This window comes from Mandrillus leucophaeus, unplaced genomic scaffold, assembly GCF_000951045.1.
Source record: "Mandrillus leucophaeus isolate KB7577 unplaced genomic scaffold, Mleu.le_1.0 Scaffold522, whole genome shotgun sequence".
NCBI lineage: Eukaryota > Metazoa > Chordata > Mammalia > Primates > Cercopithecidae > Mandrillus > Mandrillus leucophaeus.
In genome coordinates, this window is record NW_012105609.1 from 457,794 (window position 1) to 476,339 (window position 18,546).

An 18,546-nucleotide genomic window follows, 5' to 3' on the forward strand; every position below is an offset into this window, starting at 1 on the left:
AAAAAAAAAAAAAAAAAAGGCTAAATGTCTACATTCTTACTTCCCTTATTGTATAAGAATGACAAATGGTTGGGTTTTTTGTTTGTTTGTTTTTCCTTTTTTTTTTTTTTTTTTTTCTCTTGAGCCTCTCTCTAGTGACCTGGGTAGCTTGCACGGTTTGCCTGGAAACCACAGTCCCCCAATCTCTGCCAGAACCCCCCATGTGGCCACTGTCCTCAGACAGCTCCTGGAGCTTGTGGATAAGCACTGGAATGGCTCTGGCTCCCTCCTCCTGAACAAGAAGTTTCTTGGTGAGTGAATGCATTCTCTGTCCCTAGAGAGGAGCTGGACTTTGCCTCTACTCTGTGTTCTGCTAAAAACCACTTAGCCCACTTCACTTGCAAAGAAAGTTGTTCTCATGATCACATCCTAAAACATCTCAGAAACACCATAGTTAACAAATCTGCATTTTTCTCATATTCTTCTTCATTATTTTTTAAAAGCAGCACCTTTTCTAATTGTTTTGTAACGATTGTTTTGTTCCTCCTGTGAATATTTGGTAGTCTTTGGTATTATATAGAGTAACCAGATATATAAATTAATGACTACATTAATTTTTTAAAAGATTTTGTGATCCTTGGGAAAGTGCCAATAATGAATACAACAGAAATTGGGTTTGATCATCAGAGTTTTGAGATGACTGTTAGAATGTTATGATTTGAAAAACTCGAATGAGTAAATGACCTGGACTCTCTTTAGGGTTCGTTTTTTAGAAACATGGGAGAAAACAGTTTTGCAAATGTTGGCTTCATGCATTTATTTGTTGTTATTTTCTTTTTGATGCTTAACATGTTTATTGGCTATTTAATAGAAGAATAAGGAAATTTTGTTAGTGGTAAAAGTTTAAGTAAAAACTAGAAACTTGGCTGGGTACAGTGACTAACGCCTGTAATCCCAGCACTTTGGTAGGCTGAGGTGGGTGGATCATGAGGTCAGGAGTTGGAGACCAGCCTGGCCAGCATGATGAGATCCCGTCCTTACTAAAAATATACAAATTAGCTGGGCATGGTGGTGTGCACCTGTAATCCCAGCTACTCGGGAGGCTGAGGTAGGAAAGTTGCTTGAACCTGGGAGGTGGAGTTTGCAGTGAGCCGAGATCGTGCCATGGCACTCCAGCCTGGGCAACAGAGCAAGACTCTGTCTCAGAAAAAAACAAACGAAAAAAACAAAAAAACTAGAAACTTGAAAGTGGTTTGGGGTTAAAAAAAACTTTTTAAAAAATGTCTAAAGGGACATCCAGAAGAAGCAATCCTAACACAGTTATTTTCCTTCTCATGTTGACCTATTGCTCCCATTTTGTAGGAAATTATCCCCAGGACCACTAATCAATGACTAAGGAATCATGCACTCACAAGGGGCTGCTGTTGTTTCTCCACAGAGGATGTAGGATATAATTTCTTATCCTCTTAAAAACACCTCTTTCTGCCACTTACTAAGTTCTGGTAAAAAGGAGATACTAGATTACCCTATTTGATCCAGAGAGCTGGTAGTTACTGACTAGGAATGCTGTGCTTTAGCTTTTAAGATTGGCCCGTGTGCCCATCCTGAATTTTTGGCAGGTCCTGCCCGAGATTTGCTTCTGTCTTTGGTAGTCCCGGCTCCTTCTCAGCCGAAGTGTCGCTCACATCCTGAAGACACGACGAAAGCCTTCTGCAGGAGGGAGCTTGAACTGAAGGAGGCTGCGCAGCTGGTCCCTAATGACATGGTATGCCCCTCTCATCTCCCTTTAGAAAAGGACAGAGCAGCAGGACTACAACGTCTCTGTGCCCTAACGATCAGCATCACCATGAACACCTAACCAAAATATGGAAAAAGTCTGGGCACAGCAGGAATATAAAACTTGCTAGGACAGGGACAACTTGGAGGTTCTGCAGGGATGACTCCCTCATCCTAACCCTAATCCAAAAATTCTAAAGAAAGACTTGAAATGAGAAAAAACAAACAAAAATTCCAAAAAACTCTAAGTGGAAATGTTTAGGATAATGTTCTTGAAGGTTATGGTTTGATCCCAGTGAATGTATCTCGGATTGTCTTTCCTCTCTTCTAAGGGAGCTGAGAGCCCTGAACCAGGGGCCAGGGGCTGGGGGCCATTCTAGAGCATCAGCCTGCTGGCTCTAGGAGAAGCAGCAGCAACTCGTATCCCCATGCTTTTTTCCTTTTTCTCTTTTCTTCTCTTCTCTGTTCTTTTCTCTTCTTCCTTTTCTTTTTTCTTTTCTTTTCTTTTTTTTCGTAAGGCAGAGTCTTGCTCTGTTTCCCAGCCTCGAGTGCAGTGGCACAATCTCGGCTTACTGCAACCTCTGCCTCCCAGGTTCAAGCAATTCTCCCTGCCTCAGCCTCCCAAGTAGCTGGGATTACAGGTGCCCACCACCACACCCGGCTAATTTTTGTATTTGTAGTAGAGACAGGGTTTCGCCATGTTGGCTGAGGTGGTCTCAAACTCCTGACCTTAGGTGATCTGCCCACCTTAGCCTCCCAAAGTGCTGGGATTACAGGCATGAGCCACTGTATCCGGCCAGCCTTTTTCTTTCTTTTTTTTTTTTTTGAGATGGAGTCTCACTCTATCGCCAGGCTGGAGTGCAATGGTGCTATCTTGGCTCACTGCAACCTCCGCCTCCCAGGTTCAAGCGATTCTCCTGCCTCAGCCTCCCAAGTTGCTGGGACTATAGGCACACGCCACCATGCCCAGCTAATTTTTGTATTTTTAGTAGAGACGGGGTTTCACCATATTGGCCAGAATGGTCTCGATCTCTTGACCTCATGATCCACCTGCCTCCCAACGTGCTGAGATTACAGGCGTGAGCCACTGCACCCGGCCTCAGCCGCCTTTTCTTAACATTAGAGGATTTTCAAACACCAAGTTCAGTTCTAGAAACTTTAGATAGATGATAGATGACTAAGAATGCTGGCCACTTGTCAAAATGACCATTTGTTCTGCAAGAGTAGTAGATAACTCATAAGAAAGATTGCTAGTCCATGTAATAAATTTGTTTACTGCATTTGAGCTGTATTTACCAATGAATTAAAATTCTAGTGAGAAAAAAGATGCTGACTTCCAATCATTTTATCACTAAATAGAGGAAAAGATCTTTCAGTTCTCTAAACATACCTCAGCATGTCAGATTCTTTTATTTTTTATTTTTTGAGACAGATTCTCACTCTGTCGCCCAGGCTGGAGTGCAATGGCACTATCTCAGCTCACTGCAACCTCTGCCTCCCAGATTCAAGCAATTCTCCTGTCTCAGCCTCCCGAGTAGCTGGGGTTACGGGCACACACCACCACGCCCAGCTAATTTTTTGTATTTTAGTAGAGACGGGGTTTCACCGTGTTGCCCAGGCTGGTCTCGATCTCCTGAGCTCAGGCAATCCACCCACCTGAGCCAAAGTGCTATGATTACAGGCGTGAGCCATCACACCCAACCTAGAATGTCAGATTCTTAATGTATCTGTATTTTGTTTTCTAATCTAAAGGAGAGTTTGAAGCAAAAACTGGTCAGAGTGCTGGAGGAAAACCTCATTTTGTCAGAAAAAATTCAACAGTTGGAGGAAAGTGCTGCCATCTCAATTGTGAGTGGGCAACAATCACATACTTATGGTAAGTTGAGGAAAGCCATGATATATGGGGCCTCGCAAGACAACTGTTTGTTTATAGATGACCAATTTAGTAACCTTCATCATGCTAGCTCACATGGCTGCCTTTGGCCTACTTGGTCATCAGTTTTCCTGGCAGTTAACAGAAACAATCATCTTGCCTCAGAGAATTGTAATGCAGGTGGCTTGAGTTACCAGATGAAGCTCTTGTCAGTGGAAAGCATGTTCAAATATTACTATTGCCATTAATTTTGAGAATGACACATGCTTTTGTGATTGTAACACTAAGAACATGTTCTTTATAGAAAGTTTGGAAAATACAAGGAAAATATAACCCCATGATCCAGCAATAACTTCCATTTGTGTTTTTGGTATATTTTCTTCTACCTCACTTCTCTGTATGTTTTTAACTCCAAATTAAAAATTGTGGATGGGCAGGTGCAGTTGCTCACACCTATAATCCCAGCCCTTTGGGAAGACAAAGCAGGAGGATTGACTGAGTCCAGGAGTCTGAGACCAGTCTGAGAAACATAGTGAGAACCCGTCTCTACAAAAAATAAGAACTTAGCCAGGCATGGTGGTGTGCACCTATAGAGCCAAAGAGGCTGAGGCAGAAGGATCACTTGAGCCCAGTAGTTCAAGGTTAGAGTAAGCCTTGATCATGCCCCTGCAATCCAGCCTGGGCGAATGAGAGACCCTGTCTCAAGAAAAATAATAATAAAAATAGGCCAGGTGCGGTGGCTCATTCCTGTAATTCCAGCACTTTGGGAGGCCAAGGTGGGCAGATCACTTGAGCTCAGGAGTTCAAGACCAGCCTGGCCAACATGGTGAAACCCTGTCTCTACTAAAAATATAAAAATTAGCTGGGCTTGGTGGCAGGTGCCTGTAATCCCAGCTACTCGGGAGGCTGAGGTAGGAGAATTGCTTGAACCCAGGAGGCAGAGGTTGCAGTGAGCTGAGCACTCCAGCTTGGGCAACAGAGCAAGACTCCCCCTCAAATAATAATAATAATAAATAATAATAAAACTGTGTCCTGGTTTTAAAAAATAATTTACATATAATTAGATGCACACATTTTAAGTTTGATCTCAATCAAAATACAGAACATTTCTAGAAAGTTTCTTCATACCTTTTTATAGTCAGTTTCCCCTACTCTTGACCTCAAATAATCACAGACTTGCTTTCTACATCCTAATGTTATTAATTTCATAGTATAGGCATTTCTACAATATCACAAGAGTATACCATATTTATCTGTTTAGTCCTCTAGTTGTTTTTATAATGGTTATATATTTAGAATAAAATGATTTTAAATTATTTCTAAACATTCAAAAGAAAGACCTGAAGTGAAGGAAAAGACCCTAGAATCAAATACTTTTCTGAGATTAACCTTCTTCCCTTTTGATGGAGCTGAGAGTTCTAATATTTAATATTTATACTATTATAAATAATGCTGCTATTAATGTCTATGTACGGAAATCTTTGTGTACATTTCAGACTATTTTCCTAGGAGACGGTCCTAGAAGTAGAATTAGTGAGTCAAAGGATGGGATATTTTTGAGGCTTTTGTCATATAAATCACTTCCAAGAAAGTTGTTTCAGTTTACACCCACCTCAGCAGTGTACTTGAATACCCCTTTCACTCCACTCTGCCAACACTGGGCATTTTTTCAAAATTTGCCATTGTGATAAGTGAAAAATAATATCCTATTTAAGTCTTAATTGTACTACTTTATTATCAGCATAGTTTAGGTCAGTATTTTAGATACAGTTTGCCCTTGACAGACTAGCTTAGCACCCCTAACAAATTATGGGTACATGGATTTATATGAGGAACTTGATTTCGAAGTTCTGCTATGGAAGCACTGAATTTCCATTGTTAAATCTCGGCACTAAATAAATAAATAAATAATTCTCAGCACTATCTGATACTCACAAGCCTGAATAATCAAAGTATCAGTCTCCACTTACCTACTTTGAAATTAAAAGTAGGTATTTGTCCACTAGATACTTACTTTCATTCAGCCAAGAGACCCAGTATACTATTTTGGCTTACTGGTGATAAACAAGCTTTTGTGGCCTTGTTTTCCACCTTCTAGAACCCTCTTACTCAAGATGTGATCCACATATATCACCTGGGAGCTTGCTAAATAAGTGGGGCCTCACCTCAGGCCTACTGCATTAAAATATATTTTTAGCAAGATCCCCAGGTGATTTGTAAGCATATTAAAGTTTAAGGCTGGGCACAGTGGCTCACGCTTGTAATCCCAACACTTTGGGAGGCCGAGGTGGGTGGATCATCTGAGATCAGGAGTTCGAGACCAGCCTGGCCAACATGGTGAAACACTGTCTCTACTAAAAATACAAAAATTAGCAGGGCGTGGTGGCATGTGCCTATAATCCCAGCTACTCGGGAGCCCAGCTACTCGGGAGGCTGAGGGAGGAGAATTGCTTGAACCTAGGAGTTGGAGGTTGCAGTGAGCTGAGATCAAGCCATTGCACTTCAGCCTGGGCAACAAGAGCGAAACTCCACCTCAGAAAAAAAAAAAAAAAAAAAAAAAAAGGTTTAAGAAGCACTATTATAGAAGATTGGCATCATTACAACCAGAGTTCCTGTTCTTTTACCTCCTTATCATTGCAGGTAATGGTAGCATATTGGGGAAGCTAGGTATGAGTGTCTTAGGCACAAATTCAGTTTCTACAAGTATTAATTGAGTTATTACTATGTGCCTGACACCATTCTAGATGTTTTCACGTACTACGTAGGGAGTGAAGGATGTACAAAACAAACTAAAATGGAGAATATGGAGTAAGACCCAATATCTATTGACTGCCTATGCTAAGTGAGGGTAGGTGTCTCACTGAATCCTCATAACAGTGCTAAGGAGCAAGGTTATTAGCTCTAATAAAAGTCAGAAAAATGAACCTACACATGCAATATTAAGTGGCTGAAGTTTAACTCAGATCTGTTGCCAACCCCTGTATTCTTACCACCATATCTCCTATATTCAAGTAAGGAAATGGAGTGTGAAGTTGGGTGCCATGGGGCACTCTCAAGATGTCCATCTGAATACTTATATTCTGCTCAAAGACTAGCAGCTTGGAATCCTTTTCACCCCTGGCTACTGTGCCCTTTGTAGATGATCTTCTGCACAAAAACCAACAGCTGACCATGCAGGTGGCTTGCCTGAACCAGGAGCTTGCCCAGCTGAAAAAGCTGGAGGAGACAGTTGCCATTCTCCATGAAAGTCAGAGGTAGGAGAGGGTCTATCTAGCTTGCTTCTAGAAGCAGATATTTACTCCTTTTGTCTCCTTTGTTTTGCTTGGAAAGTTAATATCTATGCACTTTGCAAGTGAACTCCATTCTGTGTGTAAACCTCCTGTATCTGGCCTGTTAGCTCAGGGATCATAAAAATTACTGCTTCCCAGAACACATCAGGGACTAATCGTCTTTGTTGGCATTGGTGGGTTGCAACACCTTGATAATTAGCTTCTCACTGGATCTGATGGGACCTTTGTTTGTGTCAGTTAACTTTTCTGGGAGGTCAGTACATACCCCTAAAATCGGCCATCTGGCTCCTCTGCAAAATGCCTGCTATTGGTCACAGAAGACATCAAGAGCACTTGGCAGGGAGTGATAGGGAAAGAACCCAAAGTGTGTTGTTTCCTTCAGAGGAGCTCAACAGCATCAGTCCTTAAAGAACAACACCCCTGGCCAGGTGTGGGGGCTCACGCCTGTAATCCCAGCACTTTGGGAGGCCAAGGCAGGTGGATCATGAGGTCAAGAGATTGAGACCATCCTGGCCAACATGGTGAAACTCCGTCTCTACTAAAAATACAAAAATCAGCTGGGCGTGGTGGCACACGCCTGTAGTCCCAGCTACTGGGGAGGCTGAGACAGGAGAATCACTTGAACTCAGGAGATGCAGGTAGCAGCAAGTCGAGATCGTGCCATTGCACTCCAGCCTGTTGACAGAGCGAGACTCCGTCTCAAAAAAAAAAAAAAAAAAAAAAAGCACCCCCAGGATACAGGCCAGGCAAAAAAAAAAAAAATCAGAAGAGACCTCAAGACTATGGCTACATTTAGAGAAGTCCTTGAGATTTTGGCTTGCCAATAATATACATTTACGAGGACTTTCGCTGCAGTTTAAATATAAGCACTCCATCCCCAAACCTTCAACCTCCTACCTCACTTCCTCATTTTCATTTGGTTAGCTTTATATTCAGAGGATTAGACCCAGAACCATTCTGGATTTGTCTGAAAAGCTTTTCATTATAATTATTTCAAACATTACAAAAGTAAAGAAAATAGCATAATACGGTTCTCAAACTTGGGTATGCCTCCAAATTAACTCAAAGGGCGTGTTGAAATGCAGATTGCTGGGCCTCATCCCACAATTTTTAAGTCAGCAGGTCTGGGTTGGGAACTGAACATCTGCATTTCTAACTAGCTTCTGGGTGATGCTATTGCTGCTGGTCTGGGGACCACATTTTGAAAACATTAGGATATATTGCTTTAGTGATGTACAGTCAAAATACTCTCTTTTAAATTAACCAGAAAGAATCCTTCTGAAACCATACAGGTTCACTTGTTTTATTTTGCCTTGGATTCTTAGGGAATTTTAAAAATAATTTTGATTTAATCTTGTTTTCATAATTATGTAAAACATTTACACAGTCCCAATGTCAACTTATAGAGTTATTTTATAGAAATAAGATAAATCTGGAAAAATCCAGCTTCCTCTCCTGTCTTTGCTGTCCTTTCCTTCCCTCCCACCATCCTTCTATTGTATATTTGTATTCCTCCATTATTACATAAGACGACACAGTGTTGCTTTAACATTTCATCTTGAAAATCCATTCATAGTGGTGTATAGAGTTAGTTCTCATTCCTTTTTCTAACTGCATAGTGCTCAGTTGTGTGGATGATATACCACTTATTTAATTAGTCCTCTGTTGATGGACATTTAGTTTAACATATTTTGCCATTAAAGATAGTGCTATAATGAATCGTATCGTGCATACATTTTTTTTTTCGGCCAGTGTGTGGATGGCTTTTAACATTAGATGGTAATACAGGCCAGGTGTGGTGGCTCGAGCCTGTAATCCGAGCACTTTGGAAGGCCGAGGCAGGTGGATCATTTGAGGTCAGGAGTTTGAGACCAACCTGGCCAACATGGTGAAACCTTGTCTATACTAAAAATACAAAATTAACTGGGTGTGGTGGTGCACACCTGTAATCCCAGCTACTTGGGAGTCTGAGGCAGGAGAATTGCTTGAATCTGGGAGGCGGAGGTTGCAGTGAGCCAAGATCCTGCCATTGCACTCTAGCTGGGCAACAAAAGTGAAACTCTGTCTCAAAAAAAAAAGTTAGATGGTAATAGAGTTCAATGCTGCTACTGCTAGCACCGTTAGTGAATTGTAGTGGCAGGATAGAAGTAGATGTTACGATTTGGGGTAGAAATTAGAGGCCGGATCAGGTGCCAGTGACCCAAGGCTTCTACTTACCTCATCATCAAAGTGCTTTGGAGAGAACAGAACAACCGCTAGCTATATATAAAATGGGAAATGTATTATTGCTTCAGTAAGTCTGGAACATAATCAAATGGAATTGTAATGAAGAAACTGCAGGTCTGCTTTTAAAATAACTCAATCATAAATTGGACAGTTCCTTCTATTTAAAGATGTGACTTCATTTCACATTTGTCTTTGGGAAACATTTTGGGTCTGCATGGTATCTCTCTTGCTTTTATGATTTCATGACTGCCTTTTTCCCCCGGGCCTCAGATCCCTGGTGGTAACTAATGAGTATCTGCTGCAGCAGCTGAATAAGGAGCCAAAAGGTTATTCTGGGAAAGCGCTCCTGCCTCCTGAGAAGGGTCATCATCTGGGGAGATCATCGCCCTTTGGGAAAAGCACATTGTCTTCCTCCTCACCAGTGACACATGACACTGGTCAGTATCTAATACAGAGCGTCTCGGATGCTGCCTCAGAGCCTGGCTTATGGAGCTAGCATGGAACCCACACCACAGCTTCCCTGGTCCACAGAGGCTCTCACCGCCATTGCCACCAGTATGGTGGTACGTACTCACAAAGATTAAGAAAGAAATGTATTCTGATTAGATTGTATTTGTCCTTCTTTTTATTTCTCTATTTATCTCCCCCTATTGAGTCATTCTTTCCTTCTGCCCACAGAAATAGTTGGCACTTAGTCCCAGCTATTGTATAGACATTGCATAGAGACATTTGGCTGAAAATGTTGAAAGGGAAAAATACACTAGATATTTTTCCCCTATGTCATTTGAAACTGTGTGGTAGAAAGTTAAAAAAGAACATCCGCCAGATTCATCAAACAGGGTTTGATAACTTCCCGCCATGGTGAAAAGCTAACAACATCTGGTGTCTGCCCTGGAACAGCTAACAATTTAGTCAGGGAAAAAAGCAAACTCGTGTAATGGGGCCCAAAGCTTGGAATTGGTACTAAATAGGTCTAAACAAAAGCCTGATGATGTCCTGAAGAGGGAGAAAGAGTGAGTAATGGCCACTGTAGGATTGGAGAAGGCGTCAGTGAGGCTTACTTGAATGGACGCTGCAGAATGAGTAAGAACAATAGCAGGTAAAGGGGATGCAGAGCCTCCCAGGCCAAGAGTACAGAGAAGAGTCTGGAACACCACAGGGGGATAGTGGGGCAAGGACAGAAGTGTGGGACATGGAAGAGGTGTAATGTCATGAGAATGTCCCCAGAGCAAGTGATCTTTCATGAAGGGGGAGACATGAAGAGGTTACCAGGCAAAGCATGTGGCTGAGGGCAAGAGCAATGGGGAGAAGCTGCAGAGAGTAGCAGCATGTGTGAAGGCTGGGAAATGCAAAGGGACGTGGTTTCTTCAGAGAGCTGAGGGCTGAGAGGAGGTAAGCAGGAGCAAGGTTGCACCGCTCCTTGAAGATTTTAGATTGGGAAGGCAGAGGAGTGACAGATTGTGTTTGAGAAGCTTTCTCAGGACCAAGCACAGGGGCTCACACCTGTAATCCCAGTACCTAGGGAGATCGAGTTGGGAGGATTGCTTGAGACCAGCCTGGGCAACATAGTGAGACTCTACCTCTACAAAAAAAATTTAAAAGTTAGCCAGGCGCAGTGGTGCATACCTGTGGGCCCAACTACTAGGGAGGTTGAGGCATGAGGATCGCTTGAGCCCAAGAGTTCAAGGCTGCAGTGCACCACTGCACTCCAGCCTGGGCAACAGAGCAGAACTCTGTCTCTGAAAAAAAAGAAAGAAGAAGAAGTAGAAGGAGAGAAGAGAATGGGTTGATCATGGTGTGAAGTAAGGGAGGACCAAAGGGGAGCTAGACAGCCTGAAGAAGAGGCAGAGGCAGGCCAGACTAGATATGCTGCTTCTGAATATGTTAGCTTTGGGCTCAGCATCCAATTTACATGTGGGTGCCCTGTACTTTTAATCCTGATTGGGCATTTAAAAAATCAATGGGGAAAGATGATGTAAGTGGTTCTAGGTATGTTTCTGCTTCAGTGGCCTCCCAGGGTGCTAATGTCACCAGAGAGTGTGTAGAAGGTGAAGGATTTTCAACCTAATGCCACATGGTACTTCTCTTCACCTTCAGGGCCACGTCAGAGAGAGAGAGACAAATGGAAGGATTAGATAACTTACTTGTACCCCTGATTCCATGCTGTGCAGGGAAGGAGAGCCACCGCCATACTAATGAGACGTGACAGTCACAAGTTTCTAAGTTATAAATCCACAGACTTCTGGATTTTAAGTGGCTTCCCAAAAGCAGCTTGTACAGAGGAGCCAGAAGTTTCTCTGAGCTGCAAGGCTCTGAGGGATCTTGAGCAAGCCTGTGCTCTGTGGAAATGTCAGTAAGAGCAGCCTCCCTGCACCCCCGCTGCCACTTTCCTGGGCCTGTCTTTGTCTTACTGAGAGACCTCCAAAGTGTCTTGCCCAGGTAGGGGAGCATCAGCCAGTGGCATTGCATCCCTGCGTTGTTATATTTCAGGGTCCCAGCCCAGTGCACAGGCCAACCTAATGGACACACCAGGGGGCAGGGAGGAATAATGCACTGCTTTCCTCCACCCCAGCCCTTCCTGCCTCCTCCATGAACATCTGATGGTACCAGCCCCAGAATCTGCTCAGGATACCTCCTAATGGGAACAAAGAACCTGGCCCAGCCCGTGCCACCCTCCACCCCATTTTCCATTGTCATTGAAAGTGGCTGATGCTGTCCCCGGCCAGGCACCTGCTAGGGTTGCTGTCCACGCCTGGGGAAGTCATTTGTGTTTCTGATTTTTCCCTGTATGGCACTTGGTCTACAGGGCAGGGGTAGGGGTTACCATGTCAAAGACCTAAAGTTGCCCTGAGGGGCTAACTGGACTCATCATGGAAAGCGGAGGACCCTTGAAACAAGCAGAAAACCCGTGGAGCAGAATCCCACACCCTAGGCCTGGTACTACCGCCAGAAAGCAAACAGGTCTGGGATGGAGACTGGTCCTCAGGGAGGTTCTGTGTCCAGAGGGAGGGGCAGAGCCACTCTCAGGTTGTCTCAAAAAAAAAAAAAAAAAAAAAAAAAAGAGTAGCTCATCTGACTCTGTAATTTTATAGCCAAGGAAACACCCTTGGAGGGCTTCTCCTCCAAGAGTGGAGGGGCTTCTGCAGACTAGAGGCCAGACCATGCCACTTGCCTCCCAGGCCAGGCTCTTTCCAGCAAGCCCTAACATTGACTTCCAAAACTGGGACAGGCTGACCGGTGATAGGGCTTGGCACCCAACGCTAGCCTGTGGGCTAGTCCCAGCCATGCAGAGCAGGTTTTAAAGGCTCTGTCCCTCTGATCCTAACCTCTTCTTTGTCCAGCCTGATTTTGCTAGTAAGGGTATCCAAAGCTTTCAACCACAAGGAGGCTGTTAGGGGAGGAGCAGTGGCATCGCTGGGCAATGGCTGCCCTGTGCCAGATTCTGCCAGACCCATTTGGTCTTAGGGTCCTCCTGGCCCTGAGTGGGCCTTAAATTCCCTCAGGCTTCATAACGGCATTTCGAGAAGAGGGGGCTTTACTCCTATGAGGTGGGGTTTGGAGGCTTAGCCATTCTCTCTCTGTTCTTCCAAGCCATACTGCTAGTCACAGGTATGGAGAAGCTACTGGGCCCCCTGCCATTGGATGGTACTATCACCTGCAGCGGAATAGTGGGAGCCTGGCCCGATTTGGAACACAGTTAAATATGCTTCCCTGTGAGGCTGTTCTGGTGAAAGCCAGAGGGTTTGGGGTTCACTCCTATTATGCTCATTTTAAGCTTGCAATTCAAATGAATTTTCCAGGGCTAGAGGAATTGTTCCTCTGCATTTTTGTTTTTTCATTAAACGCCTTGCATTCTACCTCTTAACATTTACTGGTAGGAGGACCTGCCTAAAGGTCTCTGAAGCTCTTCCCTGGGCCACACAAGGAGACACGGTCATTTGGGTCAGGGGGAGCAACGCTGTGAGGCAAGGCTCTGCTATGGCCAGATGCCCACCTGCTGCCTGCTGATTCCCCCCTGACATCCCTGTCTCAAGCCACACTATTCTGCTACACCCCTGTCCCCAAGGAAAGCTGGCCTTAAGGGATGTGGGGCCACCTGGGCAGGAGCATCCCCCAATAGCCTGTGGGATGAGAGGATAGACAATGGTGCTGCTTTGTCTTGTGATCTGGGTGGGGAAAGCAGGCATTTGGGAACTGGCCCTTTTATACCTTTTCTAGCCCCTTTGGGAGTCACCCTTTCCTGGGTAGGCCCTAAAGTCCCATCCAGCCCCATTTTCACAGCAAGGAAGGAAGGAGAGGTGGCCTGAAAGCCTTGACTTGAGAATAGCTCTGTCAAACACCCAGAGCTTCCGTGAGATTATCTGGAAACGCCCAGGCATCCTCAGGACCAGAGAGGCTCCCCTTCCCCCGACCAGGGATGTGGAACAGATGGGAGGACATCAAAGAGGAGGCCCCTTCACTGAGGGATTCCCTGCCCCCCACCACAGGCTAGCGTTGGGTGCCAAGCCCTATCACCGGTCAGCCTGTCCCAGTTTTGGAAGTCAATGTTAGGGCTTGCTGGAAAGAGCCTGGCCTGGGAGGCAAGAGGCATGGTCTGGCCTCTAGTCTGCAGAAGCCCCTCCACTCTTGGAGGAGAAGCCCTCCAAGGGTATTTCCTTGGCTATAAAATTACAGAGTCAGATGAGCTACTCTTTTTTTTTTCTTTTTTTTTTTTTTTTTGAGACAAAGTGTCTGTTGCCCACACTGGAGTGCTGTGGCGCAATCTCAGTTCACTGCAACCTCCAACTCCCGGATTCAAGTGATTCTCCTGCCTCAGCCTCCTGAGTAGCTGGGACTATGGGCAAGCACCACCATGCCCGGCTAATTTTTATATTTTTAATCGAGACGGGGTTTCACTATGTTGGCCAGGCTGGTCTTGGACTCCTGACCTCGTGATCCACCCGCCTCAGCCTCCCAAAGTGCTGGGATTACAGGCGTGAGCCACGGTGCCCAACCTGGATGAGCTACTCTAGTCTAAGGTTCTGCCTGGCCCTGCATTTTCTGATATTCTGAGCCAAAGCCCAAAATGACTTGCCTCAGTAGCCCCTGTTCGCAGATGGAGAGCTGAGGCCTGGCTCTGAGGCCTGTGCCAATGCTTGGCCCAGGCCAAGTCAGCTGTTTCATCCCTCCTACTGCTGGGAAAGTGGAGAGGGGGCCAACTCTCCAAACCCAAGGCACTGATCACAGGAAGGCAAGCTTCGATGTCAGGACTCCCATCAGGCCCAGCTAAAAGGCTTTGGACTTCCTCAGGAGTCTCCTCAGACAGAATGGCTCTGTGCTAACAGAAGGGGACTCATGAGTGCCTTTTTCTGGGCAAGGCTGCCAGGGGAAGGGGAGAGATTAGCAGTGTATGGCATGCAGTGGGGTGATGACACTGAGGGGGTCACTGGGGTATGAATGTCATTCCCCCATCATTGTCAACCAGGCCATACTGGTACAAAAGGTGTCTTTATTGAGGTCTGGGTTAAAATTAGGCACTTGGCCAGAGCAGCAGCTTAAATATGAGGCAAGCAGGCAGGGGTTAGCCATGCCTGGGGCTGGGCTGGGGTCATGAGGCTACAGGCACAGACTGTCCCCAGGTGGACAGAAGTCGGAGGGGGAAGAGGAGGAGGAAGGGGCCGCAGAGCAGCCTGGGTCAGAGGCCTGGTGGGCCGGCCCCATGGGACTAGGCAGGAAGCTCTGGGTGGCAGGTCCAGCAGGGAGGGGACCAGGATCTCTTGCTCCACATGCCCCTTAGATCCAGGCCTGAGCCTCTGTCAGGGGCAGCCGCACTTGGCGGGGCAGTCTTCCCAAGCCTCACTTCTTCACCTTGGTGTCATAGGTGCCTGCATTCTTGTAGGCGCTCACGTAGCCACTGTCGTCCAGGATGTCCTGCCGTCCCGCAATGCCCTTGCCCTTGCCACTCTCATCGAAGCGCTCCTTGTGGGAGCCCGTGTACCTGCTGGTGTCCGTCAGCCGGTCTACAGCACCCCCTGTTTTTGCTTTCTGTTTGGACAGAGTTTCCCCAGGGGCACCTGGTGAGGGAGCCCAGCCCTTCCCACCCACAGCCATGATTCCCCACACCCCATTCCATGGCCACCCGAGACCAGCAGGGCACTTACGGTGACGCCCACATTGGCTGGCTCTTTGCCTGCCACCAGCTGGCAGATGGCATCGAAGGCCTCCTCCTTGCTCTTCCCCTTGAATCGCTTGGTCGCCAGCTCTTCCAGGGCCTTCTTGAACTCCTCATAGTTGATGACCCGAGCAGACTTCCCCCTGCCAGGCATGTGGGCACCATGAGTGTTCCCCTTTCTTTTTTCTCCCCCAGGGGAAAGCACAAATGCAGTCACTGCTGCCACAAATTATGCAATTGCGTTTCTTTCCCACATTTGGGGAAATCGCGGGGGTCAGCACCTCTGGAGGGCAATAGATAAGGTTTGCCCTGGAAGAACAACCTTCGTGATCATGGTGTTTCCCTGACCCCTTCTCAATGTCTTCCCTGGTTCCAGCCCCCCAGTTCCCCACCTCCTGGGAACATGAGAAGCAGGGGCTGCCTGGGGCTCACTTGACTTTGGAGAAGACGATGTCCACATCGGTCCCTGTCACGGCCTTTCCGTCAGCCACCTTGCAGTCCTTGCACAACTTGGCCCAGTTCTTGCCATTCATCTCTTGCCCACTGGCCTTGGGGTCACCATGGATGGCAAACTTGCGAAAGCTCTCCTCCAGTCCAGCGATGTCTGTGCTTGCTGCCATGCCACCCTGTAGAGACCCACCTGGGTCATCTCCCAGCCAATCTGCCCTTCCCCTCCCCCAAGCCCAGAACATCCCAGCCTCTACCTCAAACCTGCAAGACCTGGGCAGGTTCTGCTACAGACAGAGTTGGAGCTGGAGCTGCCTGGGGAGAGGGGCCAGTCACTGTCACCCTGGGCCACAGAGCCCCGAGGAAGAGCCCCGGGAGGCACGGTCTTGTCACTAATGCCAGCCCTGGCTCTGAGCAGGGTTCAGCAGATGAAATCATGATGCCCACAGCAGGCTGGGAACAGAGTGGCACTGTCCAGAAAGACTGTGAGGGCAGCAGCTGGGGCCCTGGCTTTGTCTGGCCCTGGCACAAGGCCTCCTTCGGTGGAAGTGAGGGTGGCAGAGCAGGCCCCCTCCCTGGAAGCTCCACGCCAAGTTGGGTTGGGGCCAGGCCAGGCTGCTGGTCGGGCAGGCATTTAGTGAGGCCGGCATCTTTGTAAGGGTCATGAGGATCCAGCAAGAGCCAGTCTGGGCACGGGTGCATGCCCTGGGCAGGGGTGCAGCTGGCCCAGCAAGGCCTTGTTACTATTTGCTGTTAAACAAAAACATGAGGGGAGCGGGAGCTTGGGGCTGGCCTGGCCACAGTTTGTGAAGCCTGGAGACGGTTGCTAAGGGAGGGTGGTGCTGCTTGGAGAATGTTGCTAAGGGCAGGATGGTGTCAGGGCGGCTCAGGGAGAAGCTCCCAGTGCTGAGGGGCTGGGCTGGGCTGGGCTGGACTGGGGAGCTTGGGCCCACGGGTGGGGCACACCAGCACTCCCTGCGCCTGGGGCATAACCATAGCTTCCTGGCCCCTCGCCACTGACTGGGGCTGTAACCTCCCACTGTGGAGTTTTGGGGGAGCAGGAGGTTGGGGACTAGTTGGGGTGGGGGCTGTAGAGTTACGAACCCCAAGAGTCGTGCTGGCACTTGGGGCTGTGGCTGAAACACACCTCCTCATGTCTACACTTCAGACCACCCCTGGCAACACCCTGAACTCAGCCACACCAGCCTATTCCCGGCAACCCTGTGCATTCAGCCCTGGCCTGGCACCCCTTGGGCCTTGTACCCCTGGTCATACCTTCAGCCCTGCACTGCAGCCTCCTCCATCCTCACACCCACCGTCACAACCCTCGGCCACCAGTCCCCACATATATACTAACGAGCCTGCGCCGACCCCAGTAATACCCACACCCCTGCACTAAAGTACCCCCCACACCCACAGCCCTCTGCTGCAGACCCCTGGCCACACCCTGAGCCTGCACAGCAGCCTCCTCCATACCCACACCCGCAGCCCTGGGGCTGAGGGCCCTGGCCACAAACCTGCATCCCTTCCTGAGACCCCTAACCACAGCCTCAGCCCCTCACCCCCCCCAATACCCACAGCCCTTTATCAACGCCCCCTGACCGTCAGCACCCCTTTGTCCACACACCCGCAGCCCTCTGGCCACACCCTCAACCTGCACTGGAGGCCCCAGTCCACATCCACACACTAACATTATGAGACTCCCAGGTACTATGCGGAGATCCCCTGTGTAGAGACCCCACCAGCACTCCCCCTCCTCCACTGCCACCTCCTGACCACACCCTCGGTCTCAGCAACCATCTTCTAGCTCTGCCTTTTACACTAGGGCCTCCAGTGACCACAGCCTGGGCTCCGTCCAGCTGCCCCATCTTCCACTGAAAATTCCTCCCCAGTGACCACACTCCCATCCCTAAGTGGCAGTTTCTGGGACCGTGAGCACCGGTGGCTCCTATGTTACAGGGACCACAACCCCAGTCCACACTGCACACCCCTTCCCTTTCCCTGGGTACAACCTCCCACCAGGGACCCGAAGACCCACACTTGGTTCACCAAGGGTAACATCCAGGGGAGCTTGGATGCCACAGGGTGCTTGGCCCAAGCACTGGGCGGATCCTGCGTGCAGTGCTCACTCCTGTCCGTGGAAAGATGGATTATTGGTCATCTCAGCCCCCTCAAGTGGTGCTGGGTTGCAGGCCACAGCCCCATGCGTTTGCAGGCGGTGGATGGAGTGGCCACACCCATGAACTGGGGCACCCATCCCACTCCCACTGGGACAGCTGGTGTCATCAATCAGCCGGACCAGGAGGTGGGGGCTGTGAGGTGGAATGCTTGGGGCCAGGGCAGGGCCGCTCAGCTGGCTCCTCGGCTGGGACCGCTGGAGGTTGGGACCCTTTCCAGGCTGCTCCCCCCAACCCTCATCGTGCAGGATACTGATTGGGGTGGCGGGCATCTGGGTCTCCTATGGGCTTCTACCTCGCGACTGCTCCTGAAGTGCGCGTTCGGATGGACAGAAGGACGCAGTAATGGACCGATGGACGCGGGAGACCAGGCGGCTCCGCAGCTCCGCTCCCTGCCGGCTCCCGGGTGGGACTGCAGCCCAGGCGGCTCGGCCGTATTATCCCCTGTTTCTCGGTCTCCATAGAGACGGCGAGTCCCACCCCCGAGGCTGTCTCGGCGGGAGAGTGACCAAGGTCACGCCGGCCCCGCCCACGAGGCCCCGCCCTCCCCGCGCCTCTCCGGGAGCCGCATCCCGCCCCTCCCCCGCAACTCCTCGGTCCTCGCGGCGGCCAGACCAGCGCTCTGCA

The 18,546-nt window shown here is 48.3% G+C and overlaps 2 protein-coding genes across 3 annotated transcripts in view; one reads left to right on the forward strand and one right to left on the reverse strand.

Annotated features, from left to right (window-relative positions):
• Window positions 1-9,751, forward strand: part of LRRC36 (leucine rich repeat containing 36) — a 64,272-nt gene extending 54,521 nt beyond the window's left edge. Inside the window, exons 10-14 of the mRNA XM_011996688.1 lie at window positions 125-290; window positions 1,599-1,744; window positions 3,508-3,631; window positions 6,768-6,882; window positions 9,415-9,751. Of these exons, the coding sequence (XP_011852078.1) occupies window positions 125-290; window positions 1,599-1,744; window positions 3,508-3,631; window positions 6,768-6,882; window positions 9,415-9,640 (777 nt within the window). The 3' untranslated portion in view covers window positions 9,641-9,751. The remainder of the gene's footprint in view (window positions 1-124; window positions 291-1,598; window positions 1,745-3,507; window positions 3,632-6,767; window positions 6,883-9,414) is intronic.
• A 4,864-nt stretch (window positions 9,752-14,615) lies between these two features.
• Window positions 14,616-18,364, reverse strand: TPPP3 (tubulin polymerization-promoting protein family member 3). Of its 2 annotated transcripts, XM_011996689.1 has the most exons (5): window positions 18,215-18,364; window positions 17,783-17,873; window positions 15,728-15,921; window positions 15,285-15,438; window positions 14,616-15,168 (listed from the first exon to the last, which is right to left on the reverse strand). In XM_011996689.1, the coding sequence occupies exons 2-5, from the start codon at window positions 17,801-17,803 to the stop codon at window positions 14,980-14,982; spliced, it is 558 nt and encodes a 185-aa protein (XP_011852079.1). In that variant the 5' UTR covers window positions 17,804-17,873; window positions 18,215-18,364; the 3' UTR covers window positions 14,616-14,979. The 2 variants fall into 2 exon arrangements, with proteins under 2 accessions (XP_011852079.1, XP_011852080.1); XM_011996690.1 differs by lacking the exon at window positions 17,783-17,873.
• Window positions 18,365-18,546: the final 182 nt, after the last annotated feature.

What these genes read in the sequence shown, in the direction of transcription:
- TPPP3 (XM_011996689.1), bottom strand. Translation starts at nt 17,803, where the DNA reads ATGTTACCCTTGGTGAACCAA. An exon ending in ATCGTCTTCTCCAAAGTCAA is followed by an intron (nt 15,439 to 15,727) that starts GTGAGCCCCAGG and finishes CATGCCTGGCAG; the next exon opens with GGGGAAGTCTGCTCGGGTCA. An exon ending in CAGCCAATGTGGGCGTCACC is followed by an intron (nt 15,169 to 15,284) that starts GTAAGTGCCCTG and finishes CTGTCCAAACAG; the next exon opens with AAAGCAAAAACAGGGGGTGC.